Source organism: Mustela lutreola, chromosome 1 (genome assembly GCF_030435805.1).
Source record: "Mustela lutreola isolate mMusLut2 chromosome 1, mMusLut2.pri, whole genome shotgun sequence".
In the NCBI taxonomy this organism is placed as follows: domain Eukaryota; kingdom Metazoa; phylum Chordata; class Mammalia; order Carnivora; family Mustelidae; genus Mustela; species Mustela lutreola.
Genome location: NC_081290.1, coordinates 120479377 through 120500499, shown reverse-complemented (window position 1 = coordinate 120500499; position 21123 = coordinate 120479377). Strand labels below are relative to the sequence as shown.

At 43.5% G+C, this 21123-nt stretch overlaps 1 protein-coding gene across 4 annotated transcripts in view; it reads left to right on the top strand.

Moving 5' to 3' along the window:
* Window positions 1–21123, top strand: part of AFF1 (ALF transcription elongation factor 1) — a 206500-nt gene that overhangs the window by 102239 nt on the left and 83138 nt on the right. For all 4 annotated transcript variants that reach the window (XM_059173322.1, XM_059173320.1, XM_059173319.1 and 1 more), the window contains 2 exons: window positions 11127–11247; window positions 11670–12590. In XM_059173322.1, the coding sequence (XP_059029305.1) occupies window positions 11127–11247; window positions 11670–12590 (1042 nt within the window). The remainder of the gene's footprint in view (window positions 1–11126; window positions 11248–11669; window positions 12591–21123) is intronic.

Genomic DNA, 21123 nt, shown 5'->3' with positions numbered 1-21123 from the left:
TGAGATTTGCAACAGTGTGGATGGAACTACAGGGTATTATGCTGAGTGAAATAAGTCAATCAGAGAAAGACAATTATCATATGATCTCTGTGATAGGAGGAAGTTGAGAGGTGGTCAGGGTAGGGGGGTGGGGTGGGGGGGTGGGGTAGAGAGGGAAAAAAATGAAACAAGATGGGATCAGGAGGGAGACAAACTGTAAGAGACTCTTAATCTCATAAAACAAACTGAGGGCTGCTGGGGGGGTGGAGGAGATGGATAGAGTGACTGGGTAATGGACATTGGGGAGGGTATGTGCTATGGTGAATGCTGTGAAATGTGTGTAAACCCCTGGGGCAAATAATACATTATATGTTAATTTAAAAAAAAAAAAAAGAGGAGGTGTGCTGGGGATGGAGCCTTCTAGGTGAGGCTTCTGGGTTTTAATCTTGAACCCTAAGGGAAGCCTGTGGTGATCTCTCAGCAGTAGAAGGAGCCACATAATCTCATTTGTGTTTTAAAAACTCCTTAGATCCTGTATTTTTTGTTTTGTTTTCCCCACTATGCATTTATAACAGCATGGAGAGATTTTTCATTGTGGGATTTTTGTTGTTGAAGTTTTAGTCCTAGAGGCAGTATATTAATATCATTCTGAATCTTATTTGATTTGATTTAAAATTAAATGTGTGTTTGCTATAAATATAACTCACACAGTTGGTTTTTTTTTTTTTTTTTTTGGTGTAGTATAGTTGGACTTTGATGACTAGTAATATAGCAAACCAAAAAATGAAAGCCTGTAATATTAACTGATAAACATACGGTGTTTGCTGAGGCAGCTTTCGTGGCTGACCTAGGAAAGAGAGCTGTCAGCCTCCTTCCAAACTTGAGTCATTTGATGGGTACAACAATCTGGTATAGTCAGTTTTAGGTATCAGACAGTGAATCATATTTTGTCATCAGATAATGAGTAAGACTGGCAGACTTGAGTAGAATTCTGGATTGCTTGAAATTGAGTAATGTTTGAATGTAATCATTAAGTCAAAGATGTGTAATAAGCATCACTTTTTACTGAGCATTGCGCTCTCAGGAGTAGTCCTTGCCTTTAAGGAGCTCAGTCTAATAAAGAAAATCTGTAGGCACGTGTGCAGTCTCTCTGGTTTTTGTAAATGTAAACATGAACAGATATGCAAAAACCGATGTATGGGGAGAAAAGAATATCCCAGCAGGGATGGGAGGTGAGAGTGGAGGTTGGGGCTGGGGACTGTGACGGAGAGGCAGGGATATTTCAGAAAGTTTTGAAAGTCAAGGGAGGAGTTCATGAGAGAACTGGCAGAGGCAAGGGCTGTGCTCCCCGCCCCCACCCCCATGCCTCCCAATTTCTTGTTTTTGTAGTGTCTAGAAGAGAGAGAGGGGCCGGAAATGGGTCTTAATCTACTTTGGGGTGAGAAATAAGCAGAAAGAGGTCTTACCCCCTGAAGGTTAGAAGAGGCTTCTCATTGAAGCCCAAGCCCAACCACAAGAAGGGTGTGCTTGGCTTAACCACCAATCATCTTTTAATCCTGTAGGCAGCATTTGGCTCAGAAAAAGTTGTAAATAGGTGAATAATAAGATCAGATTCATGATTTTTAGAAAATTCCATGAGGTACCTGTGTGGAGCAGAGTTGCCCAGGCAAGGAGCCTGTTGGGGCCATACTCCGAGTCAGAAGTAAGAAGTCCACATGACTCTTTATTTGAATTTTGGATGCTTAATAGGTTTAATACCCCAAACATTTGTTGTTGTTGTCGAGTGTAAATTAAATGAGACAAGCATTTAAGGAAAAGCCCAGAACTTTGAGCTTGCTAGTCTACATTCTTCGTTTGTGACCACTGCATTCTTTTATTTTGTGGCTGTAATGAGCAGACTTTCACCAGCCTCCTTATTTTATAGGTATGTGATGTGGTCCTTCATGGTCAGTTGAGTGTGTAAGAAGAACGGCATGGTAATGAGGCCAGTGCTCTGGTTGATCCTAGTACAAATGAGACCTGTAGGGGAAGAGCCAACAGCTGTTACCCGTGTTTCTCATTGGTGCCAAATGTGCAGTTGCCAGTAAAGCAGGCGGACTGAGGGAGCTCGGAACACTGGGGACCTTTCTAACTAAATGGGGGGACAGAAATAGTCGGGTGGCAGATTTATCTCTAGTGAGCCTTTTGCCACTGGGGGAAGGGAAGGTGATTTCTGTATCTGCTTTCAGTTAACTGGAAGGAAGAACTGTCAGCATTTTAGGGATCCCTCCGAGAGACTGCCGTTTTCTGGAATTTCTCAGTAACATTAATACCTTCACATTTCAAATGGCATATTTACTAAGCCCTAGCATATAGATTGTCAAATCTTCAAGGTCAGGAGCGGTTACTGTTGTGGTTTGTGTAATTGTGCCATTTGCATTATGACCTTCTTCAGTCAGTACTAGTTCTTCTTCTTCTTCTTTTTTTTTTTTAATGTTAAAATGCATTAAAAAAAATGTTTAGAAGATAAGGGACTATGTCCTACACATAGAAATGCAGTTACTCATCTGTTTCCCGTCCCCTCATCCTCCTCTTGTTATAGCTGTGTATCCCCACCCACACAGCTTTCCTCACTGGCCTTTTAAGACCAGTGGAGAAGACAGATTCTTGTGCTTTTCCATCTATAGGGTAAATATGCCTCTTGAAATATATTTATGATCTATTAAGATAAGACTACTTTTCTAAATAACAGCTGCTTGTGTTTGGACTTTGGATCATAGTCTCTAATGCAATGCCTTATGCAGGTGGCCTATAATTATTAGTAATGGTGGACGACTGAGTCCAGGGATGCCTGGGTGGCTTAGTCATTAAGCGTCTGCCTTCGGCCCAGGTCGTGATCCCGGAGTCCTGGGATTGAGTCCCACCTCCTCCTCATCCTCCCTCTGCTGATCCCCCTGCTTGTGCGCATGCTCTCTCAAATAACTAAAATATTTTTTAAAAAAGGTAAAAGACATATTTAGGGGCGCCTGGGTGGCTCAGTCGTTAAGCGGCTTCCTTCGGCTCAGGTCATGATCTCAGAGTCCTGGGATCAAGCCCCTGAGTTGGGCTCCCTGCTTAGTGGTGAGTCTGCTTCTCTCCCTCTCACTCACTCTGCTTGTTTTCCCTCTCTCATTGTCTCCTTCTCTCTCTCTGTCAAATAAATAAAATATTTAAAAAAAGAAGACTGAGTCCAGTGTCCAAAACTGTGTTCATAGGTTCCAGTGAGGATTACTGACAAAATGTTCAACACCTTCGTATTTCTTTAGTCCTGATCTTGATGTTGTACGAGGCATTTTCTTTTGTTTTTAATCAAAAATTTTAACTACACAAATAGTAAATGGATACTTTCTTGTGGGGAAGAAAAAAGTTAAAATATTCCTTAAACCACCGCACTACCACTTACCTCCTCCACCCTAACCTGGTGCTCCTTCTTGATTTTTATAAGTGAATCCTTTCAGACCTTTGCTACATGTTAACATGCATGCAGCAAAGTAAGTGGCAGATTGATTTTGAAAGGTAAATTAATATGACTCTCATTAGGGTGGAAGTGACTGACTTTTACTCAAGTTTGCCTTGGTAGAGGCTCTCTCACTCAGTTTAAAACTTAGAGTATGCCTTTAAATTGCGTAAAAAAATCTTAAGGGTTGATTTAATTTTGCAAAATGGAGTTCTATACAACTCTTGCAGTATTCTAATGAGGCTGAGTCTTCTGTGGCAAGCAGAAGTGAGTAGCAGAGAGCTGTTACTTTGAGAAGATCCCCTGGGAGCTCCTCCAGGAAAACAACAGTGACATAATGCTGTTTTGTCGTTTCACTTGGCTGATACTTATCTTTTATATTAAATCAGATTTGGTTTTCGAATTTAAGGATTAAGTCTTTGATTGTTTTTTCTTTGTGTCGTGTGTGTTAGGTGATGGGGGAAGTAATAAAGGTGAAATCTTTGGAAGATTGAGCCTCGTGATTTTTATTACAAGAAAGCTTGTTGCAAATTCTTTCATATGCACAAAGCAGAAGAAAAGATTTTCCATTCTTTGAAGCAACACTTCTTCATTCTAACATGGAGCCGTGTTGATGTCTCATGTTTAACTTGTATTGATGAGTGATACAGTTTTAATGACAAAGCAAACTTTGTGTTTTGAAGTATATTGACTTTTTTCTGTAGTGTGTGAAAAATGTTTCCTGGATGCTAGATTGCCCGGCTAGAGAAACCTGGGGGAAAAGGGCCAGAAGATAGACTGTAAAAGTCAACAGGGGTGGTTTTCAAAATAAAATAGAAAGGTCGCTTGCACAAGAGTAAGATCCCAAACCTGCCATCCTCTGTCTCTTGGTTTGTGATATGTTCCGTCACTGTCTCTAAACCAGGGTTGCCCAACTTCTGTGAACAGATTTGAGAGTTTTTCATTTTGTTTGATCTTTTGTATATTCAGATCAGAATGGTGTAGTGCTGCTCCTAAAGCAGTAAAAAGACTCCTTTTCCAAAATGAATCCACGTTGTTGATTTGAGGATTTTTCTTTCCCTTCCGGCCAAATGTTTCTTCCATGCCTCGGGAGATGACTACATGGGAGAAATTACACTCTGTCCCCCAAGGGAGAATTAAACTTTTAAACGTGAGTTCTAGAGAGTTGGTCCCATCTATCAGAGGCAGGTCTGTGTGAAGTGGCCAGTCAAGGGTGATAAATGGGTAGTCAGCTGTGCACAGCCTGGCCCGTGGGCCAGTGTTGCCATGGAAGCGCCCAGTGGCATCCAGTGATCCTGCATGACTAACCTAGATTAGCAGCAGGGCCCGTGGGCTCCAGCCTGGAAGAAGGTGCTCCCAGCCAGACGATGGCCTAGCCCCGTGCTGCCCCTCAGCTCACGCTCAACGTGGGCCTTCCTGGTTCTGTCTGTTCCTCTTTCCACATCTGTTCCTCTCCTTTTTCAGTGCAAGGCAGGGTGAGAAAGAGGATCGCTCTCATTAGTCCCTACGGAGCTGTGATTTTGTCCTTGTATCCGAGTGTTTTACCACACCCACCCACAACCCCAAGGAGGAGCATTTGAAAAGTCAGAGTCAATGGGCCCCGACAGGCCCCAGCATGGGCTTGACTAAATGACTGCATTCAGGGGCTGAACGGGCAGCTCGGAATTCCTCAGGAGTTTCACCACCTCTCAGAAAGTGAGAGCATCCTGGCAGGTTTTCCATTTCCCAGCGCCGCCGCTCGGGCTCCTGTGTGGATGAGAGCGGTGGAATTTGGTCGTTGGAGGCGTCGGTGGCACAGTCCCCCTTTGCAATGGCTTGTGCACTTGTGTTCTGCTGGGCACACCAGGCTCTGGAAACTCAAGCCTAGGGCTACCCCTTTGGTTCCTGGTTCTCTTAACAACAACAACAACAACAACAACAAAGGGGCGCCTGGGTGGTTCAGTGGTTAAGGCCTCTGCCTTTGGCCTAGGTCATGATCCTAGACCCTGCTTAGCAAGGAGCCTGCTTCCCCCTCTCTATCTGCCTGCCTCTCTGCCTACTTGTGATCTCTGTCAAATAAATAAATAAAAAATCTTTAAAAGAAAATAATAAGAGTGGAGGGAGATAGTTTGCTGCATTTTGCAGGGATCTTTCTGATGTATCAGCACTGCACCCTCTGCAGCTGGTGGACAGTAGTATATGTCTCAAAAGCAGGAGGAGTGTGGTGACTGACAGTAAGTCCCTGTTTTACTTATGTGGATTTGTGGTGGAACTCCTGGCTATCTGCTCTGGGGTTCAGACTTTGCACACACACCCTCTATCCCTGGGGCCTTGTTTGTGAGTGCTGTCACTGCTTCAGAGCCTCCTCTGACTTAGTGGCCTTTTCCTCCCTAGGTGGGGACTTCTGGGCTGACCAGACAGTAGGCATCGTGGCCCACGCAACATGGCCTAGGTCAGTGGCCAGAAGTTCCTGGGGGGAGGGGGGGGGCTGATGTCAGGTGTAGAATGGCAGGTTTGGTGCAAGTTTATTTATGGCCCGTCCTTAAAAGAAACGGATGTGAAGAGCCCCTTAGCACATTGGAGATGACTTGTGAATCCAGAGGTTATCATGGGGCTAGGGACCTCAAATTATGTGTGTAAATGTGTAAATTAAATGTGTAAATTAAAAAGGGCTCAAAAAAAAAAAAAAAAACCCCTCTAAAATAAGAATTGTAATGCAGTTTTTTTAACTGGAGGAGTAACTTCATGCTGCTGGCCGGCCCTCTCTCCAAGGGCTCTGTGTCAGGTCGGTCAGCAAAGACAGACCTGTGTGGATACATTTAACCAAACGTATTTTGTGGTTCTGAGATTGCTCTGCTGGCAGGGATAAAACCTTGCTTATCTTTGAGAACAAGGAATTACAAGTGATTGTGAGTGAACGCACGTACAGCACCCTGCCTTTGTTGTTGCCCTACTTGATACAGTCTTGCTGTGCAGAACTTGCTGGCAGAACTGTGATTAAGAATACATGCTTTTTGGCCAAGCAGACCTGCATTCGAATTTTAAGGTCTATCATTTACTGCAGATTAATTTCTGAGCTTTATCTTTTTTTTCCCCCAACCGGAAAATGGGGGTCATACTCTCCCTCTCATGGAGGTGTTGTGAAAATTTAATAGGGGACAGGTGTGATGTGCCTACATCAGTGTTGACCGAATAACAGACACTGAGTGGCGGCTGTCCTTGGCAGCCTACTGTTGCTGTCATTGTTGCTCCTGTTCTTGGTAAGCTTTATTAAAGTGATCCATAGAGCCCAAGAAGAATATGCTCTCTTGTACTCCTCAGAACCACCCAGAAAGTTGCCCTGCATGGGATCTACTGACTCAGAAACTCGGGGTGCAGGATGAGTCTCTGCTCTCCACGTTCCAGCAGGTCCTCCTGGTGATTCTAGTGCTCACTGGTTTGGTAACTCCTCATCTAATACAAAATGCTCTGTGGGGAGCAGGGAAGGAGCACTTGTGCCTCACTCTGTTCCGTGTGGAACAGTGAGGAAGTCTGACCCTGAAAGGCTGATGAAGGCTGATGTGGGGATGAGGTTATCCTGAGAGGGAGAATGTTTTCTCCTCTACACCAGAGGAGAACCGCCACCTTGAATAATGAAGTGATAGCCAACTTGTAATTATTCAAAAGTAATTAACAGTCTGTGAATCATGTAGAACATGTACTACTACCTGAAATCCCCTCATTGAAAATTTTCCATCCACCCGCTCTTTTCTTGTAGCTTGGATTAAAAATGATGTGTAAGGCTGAACAGTGATTTACTTACTTATGCTACTATTATGTTGATACTTTTAAAATTTGTGTTTCCCCTGGTACCAAAATGGAACCAAGAAAAAGAAGATATTCGTGAAAAATATTGCTTATGAACCTTAAGAAACCATTCTTTAAACCGTTGAAAACCTACAGGAAGGGATGCCTGGGTGGCTCAGTTGGTTGGGCGGCTGCCTTCGGCTCAGGTCATGATCCCGGCGTCCTGGGATCGAGTCCCACATCGGGCTCCTTGCTCCACAGGGAGCCTGCTTCTTCCTCTGACTCTGCCTTCCTCTCTGTCTGTGCTCGCTCTCTCGCTTGCTCTCTCTCTGACAAATAAGTAAATAAAATCTTTAAAAAAAAAAAAAAAGAAAACCTACAGGAAGTAAAAGCCAAATAAACCAGAAAGCTCTCCCCAGTACAACTCGTAAAACCTGGTCAATGGCAAGGAGAAGGTAGACAGTCCAGAAGAGTGAGAGCCCACAGCCTATCCAGTGTAGTCCTGGGAATTGTGGACTCATCACTTCCTGTCTCTTCTGCCTTCTTCTGTTCTGCCTGGAGCCTTGGGGAGTGAGACCCAAGGGAGGGTGAAGGGGGAGAGTGAGTTTCTTTCACAAAGTCTAGACCTCCTAAAACTCATCCTACCATGGCCACTTGTGAGGTCTATACTCATCTCACTATTTTTTGGGTTTTTCAGTTGAAGAAGGGTAGTGGTTAATCTTAAAAAAAAAAAAAAAAAATCAAAGCTTGTTTCAAAATTGGTATAGTATTACACATGTCTGCCAATAAAAATCTTGATGTGGGTTTTAGCTTTTTTAATCTAATGAGGTAAAACCTTTAATTAAACAGAGTCCCTAATTTAATGGGATTTCTTCCCTGTGGGAGGTACCTTGTATTTTGAATCACATAGCACTAAGCCAGTGTTCGGAATGTTGTAAAATTGGGTTCTTATTATTTCCATAGCAATTTTTATTATTTAAGAACTGAAACCTAGAGGTGTGTGGGAAAACTTACCGAACTGAACTGATACCTAGATAAGGTGGTGCTGATCAATTTAGAAACGCTTCAGTACTTTTAAGCCAGAGTAGCTTTTCTTACAGGTATGTGTGGCATTGATAGGAAGATTACGTGAGGACCCCAGGCGGCCTGATGGTTGAGACATTACTTGTTCACACCCCCAGTTTTCAATCTGGTGCTGAGAATTTTGCCATTTGGGGTTGCCTTTTTGGAGACAAAGGTAGCAATTCAGAAGTGAGCCGGGACTCTAGTGTTGGAACCCGCAGAATCAGGAAGGGAGAAAAGGGTAAAGCAGATGCCCTGGGGAAGCTACTTCTCCTCCTGTGTGCACCCCATGCGGGGTCCTCATGCCACCGAGCTTTGGAAAAGGGACGCTTGTCCCTTCAGGACAGTTGCGCTCCCCACCCCCTCTGCAAACAAAGTGGTGGGAAGAGCAAGTTTGAAGGAAAAAAGTTACTTCCTGATCAACCTTCTTTAAAAAAAAAAAAAAAGCCATTGAGGAATTACCGAAATTCTAAAATAACCGAAAGGAATTCCTGAGTGGCCAAGTCCACTGTGCTTCTTTCAACCAGATATAAACCTGACTGTCCAAAATATGTGAGATTCAGGCTCTGTTAAAGAAGACTCCAAAGCCAGTTTCTTTCTTTCTTTCTTTCTTTCTTTCTTTCTTTTTTTTTTTTTTTTTTAAGATTTTATTTATTTATTTGACAGAGAGTGATCACAAGTAGGCAGAGAGGCAGGCAGAGAGAGAGAGAGAGAGAGAGAGAGAGAGAGAGGAGGAAGCAGGCTCCCTGCTGAGCAGAGAGCAAAGCCAGTTTCTGATTTAGTTTTTTTTCTCCTCTATTCAGTATGTTGACTTTAACATAAATTGTTCCCTTTGTAGTTCTATAAAGTAGGCCATCGAGATATCCATCGTTGAGGAAAAGTTTTTGTTGTGGTGGTCTAAGCAGGGAATTCTTTTCCACATCTAGGTGAATATAGCCGAGTAGCTTAGACTCCCTACCACCTTAAGGCTATGAAGATAAAGAAAAATCACTTTTTAAAATGGCTGTTCTAATAAAATTAACTTTTATTTTTAATTACAAGTAAGTTTTAAAAAATACACTGAAGCATAGTGGCTGTTTTTTAATTTGAAAGTATTTAATGATTAGTTTCTGTGTAAAGTACCATGCATTAGCATCAGGGGAGAAATAAACGAGAGGTTCTGTTTTGATGGAGTTCACATTCTCGGGGAAAGGTGAGGAGGAGAGAGAAGCAATCAGTATCTTCCATCAGCACAGGCTTGGTGGATTTGAGGAAGCCTTTAGAGTGGGTATCATGGGAACCACTCAGGAGATGTGCTGGTAGCTGAAAATTGGGGATGGGGATGTGAGGTTGAGAGAGAAGCAGAGGAAATGTGTGTGATTAGAATGAAAGCATCAAAGTCCGGATACCAAGGAGGAGTAAGGAATAGTCTGGAATGCGGAATACAGAGATGGTTTGCAGGAGAATCCTATTTCATGGGCAAGCTGGTCTTGGAAGAATTGGTTATCGTTCAGAGTTCTGGGGTGGGGAGTGGAATGCAAAAGACTGCTTTTAACAGGATATGTTTGGGGAATGGACATGGCTGGCTGGTTAGAATGCATGGGGCAGGCCTGCAGGGAAACAGTAGGGGGTAATATCTAGAGTAGATCTGTTCCAGATTCTTGGGGGGATTTTAGCGCCAAAGCAAGGATTTCAAGTTTATTCTGCATCAACAAAGAGCCACCAAATGCCTGGTATTTTAAAATGTGGACAGTGGCACGAGAACCATACCTTAGATTGTGTTTATGTCCATGAAAAATCTAGTTTAGAGGGACAATATGTTGGCGAGGCAGGGAGAGCAGTAAGAGGGTTTTGGCAGAGGAAATAAGAGAAGTCATGAGAGCAGAGAGGTCAGGAAAAAGGCGTGTCTGAGATCAGGACTAGAGTTTCTAAAGGTACATACAGTTTTAGCAGGGCGGTTTAAAGTTTTCCTTCTTATTTACATAATGTTGGGGGAGAAGATTCAGTAGCTGCCCTGGAAGCAAGTGTATGAGGGCAAAAATTCAGTTTATAGTTCCTGTTTTCATTATTCTATATCCCATGTGTTGCCCACCTGAGGCAGGCCCACTTTGGTTTACCTGCTGGCTAAAACTGCACTCTGGTTGGTTTCCTTCTCTGCCATTTGTCAGTGAATGCATTTTTAACCCTTTTGGTGCTAGGGCTGATGATTTAGGATGTATTTTTATGTGGTTTAAGTAGGGCAATCAGATTATCAGACTTCTTGGTAGGTAAAGCTGATATCTAAGATTGGATTTTCCCATCCTTGACATTTGAAAGGAGAAATAAAAATTACCTTTTGGGGTTTAACATGCCAAGACACTCCCAGTAGAATAGGCTGAGAATAAAGTAAATGCTGTTTTGGGTGCTTGGTAATCTTTTAATTATGAAATAAGCCTTTTGATTCTAATCTTCCAAAATGTATAATACTGATCCAGGAAAACAGCCTTTCTTAAAGTTCACATCCTGCTGACTCCGTCAGATGAAAAGCTCCTACCTCTACCCCATATTTTGCAAGCTGAAAATAAAAATGTCATTAATCTTGTCTCTGTTCCACGACTGCCTATAAAAGACTGTTCAGTTTGGAGTCAGTCTGGAGTCAGTCTTACAGAGTGAATGCTTAGGTTTCTGGAGCCGGGACCCAAGGCCGGAGAGTCACAGCCTTTAATCCAGGCGTGGGTTGAGGGACTTAGGCCTTCTTTAAAACCTTACCCTTGTCATCACTTCTTGTTGACCTCTCCTGGTCTCCCTCACACATGCACATATGCATAGCAAAACTTGGACACTGATACATTTCATTATTTTTCTTCTTTTGTGGCATCTGAAACAGCTTGTACAATGAAGACAGAAACCTGCTTCGAATTAGAGAGAAGGAGAGACGCAACCAGGAAGCTCACCAAGAGAAAGAGGCCTTTCCTGAAAAGATCCCCCTTTTTGGAGAGCCCTATAAGGTATTTATTTATTTATTGAATATTAGAAAGCCTGATTTATCACCAGATTTAACTCTGTGATGAAAGTGAGTTTGAACAAGGGCCATATATGTGGAAATAAGACAACTTATCTTAGATTGTCTTTGAAAACAAACTATGAAAATTCTCTGAACCTTGTTATTCAAATTGCTAGAGTTTGTGATCTTCTTTTGTAATGTTAGTCTCCTGTCTTTAATAATGTTTGTCCAGGACAGACTTCTCAACAGGGGAACCGAGTTTAAACTGCATGTTAAATGTTAGGTTACACATTAAATCGAAGTTTTTTTTTTTTTTTTTTTCTCTTCCTTTAAATGGTACTATGTAACATTATTTATTAAATGCTGATTTTCCTTAGTGGCCTCCGTCACCCCCCACCCCTGTATCTAACTGCTATATTTTTCCAGACAGAAAAAGGTGACGAGCTATCCAGTCGAATACAGAACATGTTGGGAAACTATGAAGAAGTGAAGGAGTTCCTTAGTACCAAGTCCCACCCTCATCACTTGGATGCTTCTGAAAGTGGGTTGGGAAAGCCAAGATATCCTTTATTTCCTGAGAAGGGGAGCAGCATTCCACCCCACTCCTTCCACACTAGTGCCCACCACCAGCCTGTTAACACTCCTGCCTCTGGACCACTTCCTGTTGGTAACATTAGCCACAATCCAAAGATGGCACAGCCAAGAATGGAACCAATGTCAAATCCTCATGTCAAAAGCTATGGCCCACCTGACAGCCAGCACCCGACCCAAGATCGCCTCAGTCAGGAGGGCTGCGGCTCCAGTCATCACAAAAAGGGTGAGCGCAGAGCTGATGGAGACCGCTGTGCTCTGGTGACAGGCTTGGCTCCAGAGAGGGAGCTCGCTCCCTTACTCTGCTTGCCTTCTCCAGTTCCCCCACTGTCACCTGTACATTCCAACCAGCAAACTCTTCCCAGGACACAAGGAAGCAGCAAAGTTCACAGCAGTAACAGTAACAGCAAAGGCTATTGCCCGGCCAAATCTCCCAAAGAGCTCGTGGTAAAGGCCCACGATAAAGAGACTGCTCAAGACAGTTTAGTGGCAGTTGCCAGCCTTGGCGTGGCCCCTCCCCAGCCACCTTCTCAGACTTTCCCCCCACCTTCCCTCCCCTCAAAAACTGTTGCAATGCAGCAGAAGCCCACGGCTTATGTCCGGCCCATGGATGGTCAAGATCAGGCTCCTAGTGAGTCTCCTGAACTGAAACCACTGCCGGAAGACTACCGGCAACAGACCTTTGAAAAAACAGACTTAAAAGTGCCTGCCAAAGCCAAGCTCACCAAGCTGAAGATGCCGTCTCAGTCAGCTGAGGTGAGTGGAATTTTGTATGTGGGGCAATTCCAGTGTGAAGGAAAATTCGAGATGGAAGTTTCTGGAGAATTGGGGACCTGGGTATCAATGGCTTTTGGGTTGTGAGATTCCTTTTTGGCTTTAGGATCTTGTTGCCCCACAGAGAACTCAGGTCTGAAAGGAATTATCGCTAACAGATACTGAAATGTGATTTTCAGGAAAGTTTTTTGTTGTTGTTTTTCAGTATTTTTACTGAACCATAATTTATATGCTATAAAATATAGATTAAGAGTACAGTTTGCTATGTTTTGAAAAATGTATACACCTGTATGGCCCATAACCAAGTCATGGGTATTTATCATGAGAAAGGTTCAGGAAGATTTTTGAGCTGTCATGGTTTTTTGTTTTTGTTTTTATTTTTACTTGTTTGGGGGAACACTGACTTTTTTTTTTTTTAAGTTTATTTGACAGAGAGAGGGAACACAAGCTGGGGAGTGGGAGGAGAAGCAGGCTTCCCGCTGAGCAGGGAGACCAATGCGGGGCTCCATCCTAGGACCCAGGGATCACGACCTGAGCCAGAGGCAATCACTGAGCCACCCGAGCCACCCTGAACACTGACTTATTTAACATTGTAGAGCAAAAAAAAAAAAGGGGGGGGTACTTCCTCAGCTCCAGTTGATTTTTTTCTGAGATCCAAACCATAAAAAAGTAAAAATAAGAGATTAAAATGTTGAAGGCAAAGTATTTCTAAAGATGTGTTCCGTGTAAATTACAAGAAAATCTGAAACTAAAGTTTTGTTCTAATGTATTTTTATTTACCACCTAAGAAGACTGGGGGGGTGTCTCCTTTGAAGTGAGTCACAAAGACGATATAGAAAGCTATTCAGCAATGTTTTTTTCAAGTGACCAAAATACTTTTATCTTTTTAAACAACAACAAAAAAATTCCTTTCTCCACTCCTTTAGTAAATGGCTGCATTGTATTTGAATGAAGAGAATCAGGGCCCACATCTTATCAGTGAAATTCTAAATTAGCAATAGTTACTCCAAAATTCAGATTAGTAGTGCAAAGTGGAATGTTTGAAGTGAATTTGTCTGAAAGCTTATCTGTTAAGGTAATGTCCTTGGTTTAGTCACAGCTATTGTATGAACCTTCTAATTTGCATATCCATTGCTCAAAGGCTTCTGTGTGCACCCAGATAGCAGCCTTACCTGGGGCTTGAAGGTAAAAATTCCTTATGGCTTAAAAACAAAACCAAACAGACTCCAGGAAAGATAACCCTTATCTTGAAGGAGGAAAATCTGTTCTTCTGGGGTGTCAGCTTTTGGTTTAGAAGAGGTTCCGCTCTGTCCACAGTCAGCTGTTGAGCTGGAGTGAGTCTGGATGTCTTCAGAATGGGGCTTGTGTGGAGGCTGAGGGAAAAATGGGAAAGGGGGAGACAGCAAGTGGTGGAAGTGATCAAGCTGGCAGAGCTCTACATTTAACCTCAAGTCATGAAGATTCACCACAATGAGATATTTGTTAATGAGATATCTCACTGTAATGAGATATTTTGTGCTGTGCTGGGAGGAGGGGTAGGCAGCAAATTAGGGTGGAGTGGAATGAAGTGAAATATTCCCCCCCTCATAATGGCCAGTCAGCCTGCTTTATAATTTGTTCAGTGAAGAACTTAGTGTGAATTTCTTTGCCTTGTTTGTCAAATAAGGTATGTTCTGTTTTCCCAGTTTAAAAAACCGATGAGAGGGAAATTTAAACGTATTTTCTTTTTTTAAAGATTTTTATTTATTTATTTGACAGACAGAGATCACAAGTAGGCAGAGAGAGGAAGGGAAGCAGGCTCCCTGCCGAACAGAGTCTGATGTGGGGCTCCATCCCAGGACCCTGGGATCATGACCTGAGCTGAAGGCAGAGGCTTTAACCCACTGAGCCACCCAGGTGCCCCTAAACGTATTTTCTTTTAAAAAAAAAAAAAAAAAAAAAGCAACTAAAAATTTATTTAAAGCAAATTTAGGAAAAATCAGCGAATGTTTACATTGTTTACTAAGTGCTGGACCATATTTCTAAGTGGGGTGTGTGTGTGTGTGTGTGTGTGTGTGAAAAGCCAAGCCAGTACTGGTCCCTGCCACAGGGGCGATGATAGTCTAGTAGTGTGTAGGTCAGCCACCAGCACCAGAAACAAGTAGAACAACTGAGTACAGACTGTCCTACTGCTTGGTACTTGGGAAAAGTTTCAGATGGCAGCCTTAAAGCTGGGAACCTAGTTACTGTGGTCCACCAGTCGGATTTCCAGTAGACCTTCCAGAGGAGAGTCCTGGTTAACTTTTTCCTTCCTTGGTGAAAGATAAGCCAAGTTGAGATTTCTCTAAGGCCTCAAAGCTGCTCAGATTTAGTGTGTATTTCAAACCTAGGACCATGCCAGATGGCCCTTGAGTATTTTCTGGAGTGGATCTTTGAAATGAGCAAAATCCTCCCTAGGTTCGGTGATTGGAGAATGGGGTTTTCCTGGCACAAGGTCATCTGCTGGCAGTAGTTTGAGTAGATGTAAACTTTTCTGTGTCTGGCCTATGTTTGCAGTGAGCGTTCATTTTAATATGGCTCTGTCTGGTTTTCTGTTCAGGGTTCTCATGCTAGTACCAGCTGTAGTACCAACTGCCTTGGAGTCCCTGGGCAGATGGAGGGCGCCGCGCAGCCGACGTGAAGGGGGAGTTCAGAGCTAAGATCTCAGAGTGGAGGGGGCATCCGTCCAGGAAGCAGGGGTATTTGGATCTCAAATTTTAATATTCTAATGAATCAAAGGAAGGCATAGATAGAGATGGGGCTCCAAAAAAGCAGGGAGTTCACCCCCGAGCAAGTAAAACTCTGGATATAGAACCAGACTATTAGGAGTATCTAGGGCTGTTTGTGACTGTGACGGAGGGGAAAAAGGCTGGAGAATGGGGGATAGAGGAAGTTGGCTGTTGGTAGCCCTGAGAGAAGGGGTGTGGGGATAGCCAAGTGGTTTTCCTTTATTTGCTTAATTTGTCCTAAGGCAAGTCAGAGGAGGTTTTCTTTTCTGACTTTCTGGGTTTGAGGGTTTTGCGGTTTCTTTGCTGCCACCCCCTTCCCTACGGCTTCCACGAAACAGTATTTTAAAAGATGAACCAAACTGGGAAAATTGTCTCGACTGCCTGGCTCTCCTTCATTCTCAAGCCACGTCCATGTGAGTTCCTTACACCACACTGCCCTTGCATTTTGTGGGAGACAAATGTGGTTTGTATATTTTAGCTGGTTCTCCTAAAAAATGATACTCTTTTCTGGAATAAGTCATTCTAACAGTTAAAACTTAGTCTTTCCTAGAATCCTACAGGACAAAAATGATCAAAACGTCAATATTCTTTTTTTTGAAGGTTTTATTCTTTTATTTGAGAAAGAGAGTGAGAAAGACAGAGTATGGTTGGGGGGTAGAAGGCAGACCGGGAGGCAGAAGCGGACTCCCTGCTGAACAGGGGGGCCACTATGGGGCTTAGTCCCAGGACCCTGGGATCATGATCTGAGCTGAAGGCAGATCCTTAACTGACTGAGCCACGCAGGGGCCCCAAAAGGTCAATAATCCGACCACATTGAGGCCTGGCTCACAAAAATCTGCCCTTGGTTTTTCTGTGGGCCTGTCAGTTTTAGTTTTGTGTCAACTGGAAGATGTCTAGCAGCTTGAAATGACCTATCGGAGGGGTAGAGGGGTATAGCCAAGACTCGGTGACCGCACGTGGACACTTTCTAGCAGTAGAGTTGCCATATAAGATGGACCTGCCCAAGCGGAAGGCTGAGAGATTCCTCTCTATCCCTCTTTTAATTTTATTTGAGACCCAACAAGTGATGGCAGGGGAGGCAGAGGGACAGAGGAAGGAAGAAGAAGACTTCCCACTGAGCAGGGAGCCTGAAGCCCAGCTTGATCCCAGGACTCTGAGATCATGACCTGAGTCAAAGGCAAATGGTTGACTTGAGTGAGCCACCTAGGCACCCCTCTTTTTTTTTTATTTTTAAAGTAGGCTCCATAGGGCTTGAATTCATGACCCGGAGATCAAGACCTGAGCTGAGACCAAGAGTTGGATGCTCAGCCAGCTGAGCCACCCAGTTGCCCCATCCCTCTTTTCCACCCAAAGATATCAGGTGAAAATGAGAGAAAAACCATGGCATGTCTGTGTTGTGTTCCTGAGCATAGGCCCCAGGATGGGGAGGGGGGGATTAGATACAAGCTTTATGAAATCGATGTTTTATTGACACAGAAATGGAATAAGCCAAGATGGGCATTTTAAGTTGTATACTGGGTTTAGAATTTTAGACTTCTGTAGCTAAATTTACAGCCCTTTCATTTTGTAACTAAGTCCTTGGAGGAGGAAGTTGCAGAATTTCGCCAAAATTTACAGTTAGTAGCAGAGCCGGAGCTCAAGCTCTCAGTTCTATGATCTTTCTACTTGGGCTTATTAAGTACGAATGGAGACTGCTGGAAGGTCTTGAGCGGGGCAGAGATGGATCTTACTTTTCTGAAAAAAATCATTCTGGCTTCTGGGTAGAAAATGGCTTGAGGGACAGGGTTGGAAGCAGGGAGACCAGTAGGGCTTGAGAGATGATGACAGTTTGGAGTAGGATAATAGGAGTGGACCAGGCAGATTCCAGATGTTTTTGGCAGGGACCTGATAGGGCTTTGGTTGACCAGAGATGGGAGTGCGCCTGAGATGAGGGAAAGTGAGACACCAAGGCTTGTTTGACTTGATGGATTTGGATGCCGGGATGGTAACTGCTGCTGAGGTGGGCATGACCTGAGCGGAACAAGTCTGGAGGGAAAACCAAGAGGTCTGAGTAGATCACATAGTAAGTTTGAGATGTCATAATTCGTCCAGGTAGATGCGTCAAGTTGTAGACCAGCTCAGAAAAAAATGTTAAGACTGGAAATGATACGTTTGGGCTATATTTGCATATAATAGGTATTTAAAGCTTTAGGACTAGACTGCCTGAAAATTCCCTGAAGCAGGCAAGCCATTCCTGGCTCAGCTTATGCTTGGCAAGGGGCAGTAAGCAGGTGGGAAGCAATGAGGATGGGTTGGGTCTTCAGAAACAAACTGAAGACCATGCTGGGAACCTGAGACTCTGCTTATAAAGTAGTAGAAATGGTTGCTTTCTGTTTTTTTTTTTTTTCACTTCGTTTGAAGTGTGCATGTAAATGGTACAGTTATCTTAATTTATTCAAATAACTGATTGGCATCTGGAGAACTTACTATAAACTTGAATTTGCCGCAGCTTCTATTTCCTTACGTGGCCCTGTGCCATACCCCTCCAGATGAATCCAGTTTTGAGTCCTAGTGGTCTCTCATTTCCTTGTGGCCTCTTATGGCATCAGTGAGGAATGATATGTTACCAAAAGCTTCTACCTAGTTTCCAAAACCTGGGTGTCACCTGCAGTTGTGAATTCATTGTTGGACTATCTTGACTCATGGCAATTCTTAAACTGAGCCTTCCATTTTCAATAAACTGCCCGCCCAACAGTACGAATTAATCCACAGTGGAAAATTGTGTAATAGTGACTCACTGTGCATTCATATGTGCAGATAGTCTTTCCTACTTCCATATTAGTTCTCTTATTACCTTAAACCTTGAAAAGAGCAACTAACCCTTGAGGCAGTTCAGCTTTGGTATGTTGGTGTCACGTATCCTGTTGATGTGAGGTTCAGTAGTTCATTCTCCCCTGTACACATCATCAACTCTGCACCTTCTAACTAAAATACCCAGAGCACCTACTGTGTGGCGGGCCTCGTGGTTCTGAGCCTCTCGGACCTTGACCATCTAGTTAGGAACCTACATCGTGTAGATAGCCACTCAGATCAAATTGTAAGAACTTGGACAAGCACTGTAAAGGAAGGAATCCACAATCTGTTGTAAGAGGGATAAACAGGGGCTGTGGCTTACAATGAAGGAGCTCAGAGAAGAATTCAAACAAGACCTAAATAGTGAGTAAAAGTCGCAGAAGTGAGCGGTTGTCTTAGTCTGTTTGGGCTGCTGTGAACAAAGTACCACAGACTGGGTAGCTTATAAACAACAGAAATTTATTTCTGGCAGTTCCGAAGGCTGGAAGTCCAGGGTCAAGGCACTAGGAGCAATCACGTTCTCAAGAGGACCTTCTTCCTACTTTCTAGTTGTTGTTTTCTCATTGTATTCTCACTTGGTGAACGGAGTTGGGATCTCTGGAACAACTTCTTCTTCTTTTTTTTTTTTTAAAGATTTTATTTATTTATTTGACAGACAGAGATCACAAATAGGCAGAGAGGGAGGAAGCAGGCCTCCAGCTGAGCAGAGAGCCCGATGCGGGGCTCGATCCCAGGACCCTGGGATCATGACCTGAGCTGAAGGCAGAGGCTTTAACCCACTGAGCCGCCCAGGTGCCCCTCTCTGGAACTTGTTTATAAGGCACTGATCCCATTGGCAAGGGCTCTGCCCAAAGGCGCCACCTCTTTCTGCCATCACCTTTGGGATTTCCGCATGAATTTAGGAAATCAGCATGGATTTGGGGAGCACATAGACCTTCAGACCATGGCAGATGTGCTAAGGGTTAGGCAGCCTCAGTATTCCAGGAGGAGGGAGCAGCGTGTGCCACTCCCTAATGCCATGTGATGTGCAGAGACCGTGACAATGTTGGGGACACATTGGGGTATAAGCTCAGTACTGTAGATCCAAGGGGATTTTTTTGCTTTCATTCCGAAACTTGGCAGCACATCAGAATTGCCTGGGGAAGGCAGGTAAAGATACAAGTTGTAGAAAATAAAAATCCATAGTCTTCCACCCCAGGAGATGGTTCTGCAGGTATATGTAGGCTCCAGAATCTTCATCTCTGGTTTTCAGGAGGTTTGTTCTGGAGCGTGGACAGGAAATCTACTTGACAAGGGCTGAAAACCCACCCCAGTGTGGTAGAAGACAGCCCTCTTCATGGTGGTCCCAGTGTCTCCCAAGTGGGCCTCAGACAAAAAGATCAGGCTGAATTGAACGAGAGCAGCCCCAGGGAAGGAATGAGGGAGGAAGACTCCAAAGACTCTGCTCTTCTTTCTCCATGGCCCCTTTTTCCTTTCTTGTGTCCCCAACATTGTCAGGCTTGTGGGGAGAGTAAGATTCTGATATGACCTTGTCCAGCTTATCTAGCTTTCTTCCGTTTTCTAAAGATGTTTTTATTACAGTAACTCTTTCATAGCAAATTAAATTAGATTCCAGGAGCTAGTGCTCTGTTAGCTTGGGCAGACCTGCTCTACTTAAATGTTTGTGTTAAGGAAATTGTAACAAAGCGGGGGAGGCTATCTGTGTACACAAGTCCCTGATGATGCTGGGTGTCTGGAGCAGAATACTTCCAGTCTCTGAGAAATATTGAGTAGTAACTCAACTGATCTGCTTAGAGGCTGGCTCGATGCTAGAGCCCCCAAATACCTAAATATAGAAGTGAAAAAATAGTAGCAAGTGACGGACAGAAATTTTAGAGCAGAAACTACAAACAGCCCTGAGCACTAGATTGGGCCTATGGACTATTTTGTTTTGCCAGAGAGAGAGAGAGAGAGAGAGAGTGTGAGTGAGTTTCCTTTGAGCCGATAATTACAAACTGGCAAAGTCTGGTGAAAGATATGATTTCAGTTTGACCAGCTAGAGCTGAGTGGAAGCTGCTGCCTTTAATTTCCTGATCCTGGTAATTTTTTGAGTTTGAAGAAACAGTTTCAACTTTGAAGGAAACATTCTGAGTAATATAGGCAAGATTTTTTTTTTTAAGATTTTATTTATTTATTTGACACACAGAGAAATCGCAAGTAGGCGGGGGTTGGGGGAACAGGCTCTCTGTTGAGCAAAGAACCCCATGCGGGACTCGATCCCAGGACCCTGAGACCATGACCCGAGCCGAAGGCAGAGGCTTAATCCACTGAGCCACCCAGGCATCCTAAGGCAAGATATTTTTGAGAAGCTCAAAAATTGCTAGAAATTAGTTACTATGAATAATGGAATTACATATAGTAGCCCAAGAAGAAAGCTTGCAGTTGAACCTTGAAAGTCTTTTTGGGTGCTATTAATTGGAGCTGTTTTCTTTCTTTGTTGTATGTTCTATTCCTTCTCAAAATGCCAGAAGTACATTTGGTACTAGGATAAGAAATTCCTGTTCCTCCTTGTTGTTTTCACACTTGAGATGTTTGTGGAGAGTTATTGGATCCCCCCTGGGTCCCTCATGTTGTGCCTTTGCCAAAATGTAGACATTCAACTCTTCAGAATCTTTCCAGGCTGAGTGCCCTCCCAGGCTCTCACGTAGCCACCGGAGTCATTTTAGCTCTTGTCTAGATGAATTGTGATTTATTTTGAGCCAACAGATAATCTTCAGGGACAGAAAACCAAATATTCCAAGGGAAGTCTGTTGATGACCGAGTTAGTAGCTTTGATTTGGATTGTTTGATGGGAGTGACCAATACTAATGAGCTGTTTAAAGCAAAATTCCTTTTAAGAGAGAATCTTGGTTCCTGTTAATCATAACAAGTTTATTTTTTGGCCTTGTATTTCTTTT